The sequence below is a fragment of the Eutrema salsugineum genome, unplaced genomic scaffold (assembly GCF_000478725.1).
Source record: "Eutrema salsugineum unplaced genomic scaffold, Eutsalg1_0 scaffold_7, whole genome shotgun sequence".
NCBI classification, from domain to species: Eukaryota; Viridiplantae; Streptophyta; class Magnoliopsida; order Brassicales; family Brassicaceae; genus Eutrema; species Eutrema salsugineum.
Genome location: NW_006256486.1, coordinates 12842646 through 12851664, shown reverse-complemented (window position 1 = coordinate 12851664; position 9019 = coordinate 12842646). Strand labels below are relative to the sequence as shown.

The following is a 9019-nucleotide window of genomic DNA, read 5'->3' as shown; positions in this document are numbered from 1 at the left end:
ATGCTTGCCCTTTAACACACACAAAAAAAAAAACATGTGTATGCTTGCGAGCTGTGTTGTATTTTGATTTCGATTATTTTTTCTAAATTAATTTTCTTCCGTAAGACATTAAAATTTTCAGCCATTTCAACCCTACAACGATCTTCATTTGACGCTACTTACTACTCCTTTTGTTTCAAATATAAGATTAACAAATTTTGTGCTTTAAAAAAGTAATATTTAAATTAAAATAAATTAACCAATCAATAAAGAGAGAGAGATTGCATGGAAAACTCTTGTTTCGGTGATTCATTAAATTACTATTGAAGTTAAAATATATTTCACTCGACGAACCAGAGTTGGATATAGTTTTGTTTGATGCAACTAATAAATAATAAAACCGTTCTAAATTTTGACTTTGAATGTTATGAGTTTTGATCTTTAATGGAAATATTGAATATTTATATACTGGATTTGTGTTGAATTAATATTTTATGTATTTTTGAATGTAGATTTTTAGAGTTTTATCACATATATTATATCATATACATGTATATAGAATATACACGTTTCTAAAACGTAATTCCGTACTTATATTTTTTCACAGGAAAGGGTTCCTACGTTTTGAAACATTTTGTTTTCGTGTAACTACTTCTTTTCCATGCAACTTACTTAAAGAGAAAAAAAATAGTGTCGAGAGGTCGATTATAGTCTTTTTGTTTCTTGTTCGTGTCCTTGTCTTATCACTGAAATCATGTTTAATATTACCATTAATCTGTCTAATCTGCAATAAATAATCTTCTGTTACGTTCAAGCACCATAATTCACCAGTTTGAATAAGTGTTCGATTTCGTAGATATTGATCAACGGTTCTGCCTTTCATGTCATTTGACCGTAGATTTTCATTTCGGTTGGCCTTTACTCGTCACCTCGTTTGCTCACTTGATTCTGTCTGGTCTTTAACTCCGTTAAACTTCTTACCATCAGTATAATGGATACATCTTTAGGGATTTTAACCATACGATAAAGCAGAAAAATATTTTTTATCTCACTTGCAAGCTAAGAATTAAATATGAACGTTGAATTGCCAAGATAAATCTTAAATGAAATCCTTAAACTGCTACAAACTCGTACGTGGCGAAAAAAGAGAAACGGTACTTTATAGTTTATTACTTTTTTCCTTAACAAGTACCCAGAAACTAATATCACACGCAGCCCAAGAAATTATTGACCTAAAATTTTTTAATCTTTCTCGTTTGAGTGATATTCAAATTTCTTGGACTTTGTGTATTGCCAACTCTTCAATTATCTTCAGTTAACGTTAATGTTCATTGTATCATTCACAAGCTAAGAATCACATATATGAATCTTCTGTTGTGAATATCATAAATCTTATTAATCACAGTGAGTTTAAGTTACCAGTTTCGTAGCAAATACTCAACGTCTAATATCTCATAACAAAATTGACCGAAATGCATAACACTAATAAAGATCACGACATTATATATATACTGTTTACACGTTTAAAAGAAAGAAAAACAAAAAAGCCTAATTTTCACAAACATATTCGAAAGCAAAGATGGATTAATAATATATGTAATATCTAAATCAAAAGCACCCGAAAATGTTTTGGGATGATTGTCTTTATTCTTATGAACATTTCTCATTTAAGTATCTCTCGGCCACGGCCGCGTGAACTGCAGCGCCAACCGGTAAACTGCCTTCATCGATCATGAAATGTGGTGAATGACCAATGTGGACTGATCCGAGCTCTTCATTTCTTATGCCAATGAAGTAGAATGTGGCCGGGATGATCTCTGAGTAGAAGGCGAAATCTTCAGCGCCCATCACCTGTGGAGCTATAGCAAAGTGGTTATCACCGAGCAAATCAACGGTAACTTTCTTTAAGTGTTTGTACATTGCGTCGTGGTTTGTGGTTGGCGGGTAGATCGCGTTCTGCTTCTCAAAGAAGTTCACTGTAGCTGTGCAACCCAATACCTCAACCTGTTCCACTAGTACCTGCCGTTACAAAAATGTATGTTTTTTTTAATATGGTTACACAATACCGGTAGGAATAGGCAAAATATCCATAGTATCGATCCTAATTCGATCCAACATATTTAAAAACCTTTGCCAAAAAAAACATATTTAAAAACCCGTAAATTTACATACACAAGAAATACTGAATATTAGTTTTCGTGAAGCATAAAAATGACTAAATTTGAAAATATGAACATTTTCTTCCATCTGGACATACTAATATGAATATGTATGTACAGTTTAACAAACATATTTTACATATGTACAATGCATGTTTAATTATCATTCCCCTATTCATATAAATTTGATTAATCAAATTAATTATAAAATTTTAAAAGTGAAGACTAAGAGCGTAAATTTTAAGGCCAGGCTAATTAAGCGTATCACAACTCTAACATTTTTGTAGTTGAGTTTAATATTTATATTTGGTTTGGGCTGGTCAGTTTGGTTTGCATGCCATTGTAAATTTTCTAGGGCCTTGTTTCTAAACCGGCCATGTTAGAATTATGTTGGGGACTTTTGATTCCTTGGTTTTGGACCGGATCCAGTTTATGCAATTCAGAAGAAAAAAATTAGTCGAAAAACCAAAATCATAAAGTAGTTAGACGATACGCACCTCTCGAATACGCTTCATAAGGTAGTAGAAGCTTGAGTTAGAAAAAGCTCTAAAAGTGCCTCCGAGAACCACCGTGTCCGGCGCCACATCTAGACTGTGACCGCCTTGAAATGAAGTTACCGACACAACCTAAAATTCGAGAAAATGCAAATCAGAATTCAGTTTTGCATAATTTAAAATATCTGACGGTGGATTTTTTTTTTTTGATAAACTCACGGTGGATTTTGAGAATCACCTGAGCATCAAGTGGACTAGCTTCACGGGATACAATTCCTTGGAGGCTTATGACCGCGGAAGAAGCTGCAAGAATAAGATCAGCGGAGCCGCCGCTCTCCTCCAGATTGATGACCGCCCGGAAAATTCCACATCCGGCGAGCAGAGGACCACTCCTAGACCCAATCACACCCGTTGGATGATCGTGGGAAACATGGACGGCGAAGATAGCCTCCACATCATCCAAAGCTCCGTCTTCGATCATCTTTTTCGCGCCGTTTCCAGCTTCTTCTGCCGGTTGGAATAACAGAACCACGGTTCCCTGTAAAACTCGAGACAAAACAATTATTACATTAGAGAAGAATATTCTCAAGTGTAGTTTTTAAGTATGTTTTTATTGATTAGATGATGTAACAAATGTATAATCATCACTGATTAAGTTGGTTTGTGACAAAAAATGAAAATAAAAAGAATTATAAATTTACAATATTACGAATGAGTTAATGGATATGCAGTAGAGCAAATCATTAATTCACATTATTTGTCATCATTCCAAAAATGGGACTGACCCACCAAGAAACAAAAATTTAAACTCTTACCTAGAAGTCGAAAAGACGTAAACGACTTTTAAGTAACCAATTAAACCAAAAACATATAAATTGAGTTACTAATTTTTATAAACATGAAACAATTGTTATAGAAAGAGTTTCATTAAGTACCTTGAGAAGATGTTCACGAGACTTAAGAATATGGGCAGCACCAAGAAGCATAGTGACATGTGCATCATGACCACAAGCATGCATTTTGCCAGCAACTTTGCTTTTGTGTTTCCATTCCACCAATTCCTATTTTACATGACCACATACATTGATATTATGTTAAAATAACTAATTATAAGAAATCTCTATGTATGCCTTATCTATAACCATTTCACATCAACCACAAAACACAATCTATCATTATCATCATATCTGGTCTATCATGTGAGTTGTGACACAATCTCTCTGTCAGCGAGTAACAATATAAAAAGTATACGACATTTCCTAAAATGGAAAATTTTACGCCAATATTATTTCATTACATATATATATATATTTGTTTCTGCATTATTTCTCACTCTTTGACCTCCGAAAATTCCTCTCAGCTGGGAATCTTTCTTTCCTTAGATGAACCATAAAAAATCATATACAAAGTCTTATTGTTTCACACACACAGACAAGACCATGATTTGTTTTCTTTTTGGATAGTTAACCAAAGCATGTCATTCATTTTTCTAGACGTGAATTTTCAAAATAACTTAACGTTTTTACGTTTTAAAAACATGATTCCACTATATTTTACCATTCATAATATTCATTAAATATTTATTTTTTTGAAAAAGTGACTCCAACTAGATGCTGAAAATATAACTTGAAAAAAAAACGTCAATAATCTACTACATTATATTTTCAACATTTATAAATATTCTATAGAAATGATCCAGTTCAGTTATTTTCGGTAATAGTTATTCAATTATTCTTCTATTTAGTTAACATAGTAGCATATAAGTTTCACGTTTTATAATGTCTCATGTTATCGACCCATTAATCAAAAAAAATTACCTGCGTTAAAACGTTCAGAATTTTTACGAAATTACCACTAGTGTCTTTTCTACAAATAATTATGATCAATTGATCCCAAGTTTATATGATTTCTTTGTTGTCATTATCCCCTTTACTTTTCTTTATTTCTTATAGCATTATCCACCCCCCCCCCCCCACCATTTTAGTTATTTAGAAAATTCAGATATATACTGTAGTAGTTTTTATATTCATATATCCAATATATCCAAATAATTGTAAACACTTGTGAAATATAATAATAAAAACATAACTTGTTTTGCTTCAACAGAATATATATATAGATATTTTTTTCTTATTGTTTTGTCGTTTCAAGAGAATGTTTACCTGAATAGGAAGTGCGTCCATATCAGCCCGAACAGCAACAAAAGGCGGGCCACCGGATCCAATCCAAGCCCGAATACCCGTTTTAGCTAACGGATACCTATACTGGATACCCAAACGATCCAGCTCGGTCCGAACAAGCCTACTCGTCTCGTACTCCTCAAACGCAAGCTCTGGGTTTTCATGGATCGTCCTCCTCACGCGTTTGAGCCACGCCACGTTCTCTGGCTCGTAAGCCAGCCGGAGAATCTCTTCCGAACATGCTTGGGTCCAGACCCGGCACTCATCTGACCCGACCCGACTTGGTAGACCCGATGACTGGTTCTTGGTCGGTGTCGACCGTAGTAAAATGTTGTTGTTAGGATATTTCACTTCTAGGAAGGGTAATTCGGTGGCGAAAGTGAGAGAGAGGTTGATTATGGTTAGAGAGATAGAGAGAAGGTTGAGTTTTTGGAAATTGTCCATAACTTGTTGTTCTGCTTTGAGAGAAAGAGAGAGGAAACTAAGAGAAGAGAAGAAGAGGGATTTGGACATGTGGGGAAAAAAGGGGAGAGTCGGAGAGAGAGAGAGAGAGATTTTGGCATGTGGGAAAAAAAGAGGTAAGAGAGAAATTGGGCACGTGGGTTAATCAAGCGTCGAATCGTAACGGATGGGGACCCATTATTTTTCTTACGGAGAATTCGTAGGCTTTCACCGACTCATTTGACACGCCTCTTTGATCTCATTTCATCTTTTTGTTTTGCTTTTGGACGGTGATTTAAGTAGTGGGTACTAATCAGAAATTTTTGGGATAGATTTTTTTTTTTTGCTAACGGCATTCAATTTAATTGCATGAGAAAGAAAGAGTTATAGGAGGACTAACAGTTAAAGGTTTAAAAGGATTCGAGACCCAAAATAAAAGAAACCATTTAGAGCATCTCCAATGGTTTTTTTCATTTTTTCCTTCGTTTTTTAAGAAACTTTATTTTTGAAGAAAAAAATGAAAAAACCATTGGAGCAAATTTTTCTTTTTTTTTCTTCAAAAAGAATATTCTAAGTATATTCTATCTCTATTTTATTATTAATTGCTAACAAGATCCTTTATTTTTATGTTTTATAAACTTTCACCTATTTATTTAATTCATAAAAATTCTACAACAAAATTTAATAATTTTAATAGATTTGGAAGTGATTTTCCAGATTATTAAGTTGTTAGTTTATGTTATGTTAAGTTTTATTATTTATAATTTACATTTGAATTATGTATTTTTAATTTTGTTGTTGACTATATTATTGTATTTTTTAATTAATATATGTTATTGTATTTTTTATTGTGTTTATTTTAGTTTTACTTTATAATTTGATTAGTTAAGTTTATTGTTCTAAAATTAATTGGGTTAAAAAAGCATAGAAATTGTATTTGGGTATAAATCAAAACATAGAAAAAGTTAAAGATACATTTTGTAAATAAAAAAGTTCACCTTCAAAAAATGAAGAAATGAAAGTGTTCCTTCATATTTGAAGGAACACTGTTCATTTCTTCATTTTGAAGGTGAAATTGAAGCACCATTGGAGAAGATTTCTTCATTTTTATCTTAAAAATGAAGGAAAAAAGTGAAATTTGAAGAACCATTGGAGATGCTTTTAAAAACCCACAAAAAAGATAACCAAAACCAAAAGAAACATCGTCGGTTTAGAACGGGATGAGACATAATTAAATAGGATACAGTAAAATCTCTATAAATTAATAATGTTGGGACTGCAATATCTAAGCAAAGTAAAATTTTGATTTCTAACTCTCTAATTGATTCTGGAGGTGGTTAATTATTATCTTGTCCCTAACTAAAAAAATTAATATTTACCTTTAACTTGGTTCAAATTAAGTTTAACTTAAATTTATTATTAATTTTTTGGTTATTAGTTTTCTATTCGGTTCAAATTAAATTTAGTTAAAATTTAATAATATTAGTAATATATTTTTACTTTTAAATTAAATATGTTTTTTAAATAAAAAAATCGACTATAGTTTTTTAAAATACACCATTTTTAATGAAAAAATTATTAATTTCTTAATATATATATATATATATATTTTTTAAAAATATTATTTATATTATTTTCTTAATATATTTTTTAAAAACGACACTATATACCTCAATCATTTTTTAATTTAAAAAACTATTACTTTCTTAATCTATTTTTTTTAAAACAATCATAGTTTTCTATAAATCTCAATTATTGTTTTAATTTAAAAAAACCCACAAAATCGAAAATTTAGGAGTACCACAAACAAAAAAAACCTCCCATTTTTTAATGAAAAAGTTATTAGTTTCTTAATATATATATATTTTTAAAGGACCATTATTTTCTATTATTTTCTTAATATATTTTTAAAAAACGATAATTATTTTCTATATACCTCAATCATTGTTTTAATTAAAAGAACTATTACTTTACTCTTACTTTATTAATCTATTTTTTTTCAAAAAAAAACGACCATAGTTTTCTATACAGTAGAAACTCTATAAATTAATATTTGATAAATTAATAAACTCTATAAATAAATAATTTTTTATGGTCTCGAGTTGGGCCGGTTACACAATTCGATAAGATAATACGATAATAATTTTCACAAAATTTCTATGTAAATATATGGTCTCATAAATATCATAAATTGATAATTAACATAAATAAAATATAATATAAATATAGAAGTAAGATAATCTATTAAAATATGAGTTAAGTAAAGTTTTTTATTTATTTTAAATTAAAAAATTGAACGCATCTTTAATTTTAGAAAGAATCTTTTAAAGTCTAGAATCTATAAAAATAAAATTCTATTAAAATTAATAATTTTTTTTTAAATCTACAAATTAATCACTCTATATATTAATAAAACATCAAAGTTCCAATATTATTAATTTATAGAATTTTTACTGTACATCTCAATTATTGTTTTAATTTAAAAAAACCCTAAAATTTTCCATTCACTCACCTCATCTTATTTAAATATATACATGCTAACAATTATTATCCTTACAAATATCGTTTATGCTTTTTATTTTATTGAGTATAAATACGTATAGAACAAAACATGGTCAAAATAAAGCTATACGTCTTTAGGTTTGCCTCGGAAATACGGTATAAATATTTCACTGATCAATAATATTCTTCTGTTATTATGTTCTTATTATGTCTTTGGTTTTCTAAACCAAATACCTTAGCTTGATTTGGCTAAACACGTTTCCGCTTCCTTTCTCATTGTTTTTGCAATTGAATATGATGCCAAAAGGTATAGTTTTCTTTTACCTTTATCTTTGATTCTGTTCCGTGCTATTAATCATAATTGAAATCCATTAAATATGTGTTCTTTCATAATTATAGGGTTCTGGTTATTTGCCGGTGCATCTTCCTTTACCACAAAATCCCATCTATGATGATGTCAACGTGTCTGACTCGAAGAACAAAAGAAAATTTATAGCTTGGATGGAATGCAATCGACTTAATCCAGAGGCAAGGACATTGTTATATTCCAACATCCCTTCTAGATGGGTATGGAATCCGAAGCGATGGGAATGGATACTCGGTTCACAGGTTCTCCGAGTTCGGGTGTGCTAGAGGATTGTCCACTTAATTCTGGTGAACTCATTATCTGCGCCTTCTATTGCTTGTGAGGAGAGATCCGTGTTATTTTTCGGATATTAAAAACTGTTGATGGTGTTCTTCATTCTACGTTCAAGAGGGCATGCTACGCTATGAAGATCTTGACTTCTGGGATCACCCGATGTGTTGTGGAGTCTTGTCCAAGAGAGGTTGATCTTTTGAGATTTCTATTGGATTATGCTAGAGATCCATGCACCTTTGCGGATATTAGGACGGTATTTAGGAATGAAGCAAAGTGGAATCTACATATAGCATGTATTTTTAATCTGTTTGTATTTGTCGTGAGTTTTAGTGGATGTGTTAATTATATGTAAAAATTTCTTGTCTATAATGAGTTTGTTGTTGTTTTATTTTTAGCATTTTTCTTATCGTGCATATAAGACATATTCTTTGTGCATATATTATAATATAACATCTCATAAGACTCATATTCTTTGTGCATATATTAGTCCACAATATCCAAGAAACGTCCAAGAAATCTCATAAGTCGAATATATTAGTCTACAATCTCATAAGAAAAGGATATAAATGTCCAAGAACTCCTTCAATAACCAATGAATCTACAAGAAACATAAAAAAAATCTAT

At 30.7% G+C, this 9019-nt stretch overlaps 1 protein-coding gene across 1 annotated transcript; it reads right to left on the bottom strand.

The window, feature by feature from the left end:
• Positions 1-1435: 1435 nt before the first annotated feature.
• Positions 1436-5335, bottom strand: LOC18010979 (IAA-amino acid hydrolase ILR1-like 6). Its single transcript, XM_006393666.2, has 5 exons — positions 4795-5335; positions 3568-3693; positions 2871-3170; positions 2636-2764; positions 1436-1998 (listed from the first exon to the last, which is right to left on the bottom strand). The coding sequence occupies exons 1-5, from the start codon at positions 5323-5325 to the stop codon at positions 1630-1632; spliced, it is 1455 nt and encodes a 484-aa protein (XP_006393728.2). The 5' UTR covers positions 5326-5335; the 3' UTR covers positions 1436-1629.
• Between the last annotated feature and the right edge of the window lie 3684 nt (positions 5336-9019).

What these genes read in the sequence shown, in the direction of transcription:
- LOC18010979 (XM_006393666.2), bottom strand. Translation starts at nt 5,325, where the DNA reads ATGTCCAAATCCCTCTTCTTCTCTTCTCTTAGTTTCCTCTCTCTTTCT. An exon ending in CTAGTCCACTTGATGCTCAG is followed by an intron (nt 2,765 to 2,870) that starts GTGATTCTCAAA and finishes CTCGAATTTTAG; the next exon opens with GTTGTGTCGGTAACTTCATT. An exon ending in TTATGAAGCGTATTCGAGAG is followed by an intron (nt 1,999 to 2,635) that starts GTGCGTATCGTC and finishes TTGTAACGGCAG; the next exon opens with GTACTAGTGGAACAGGTTGA.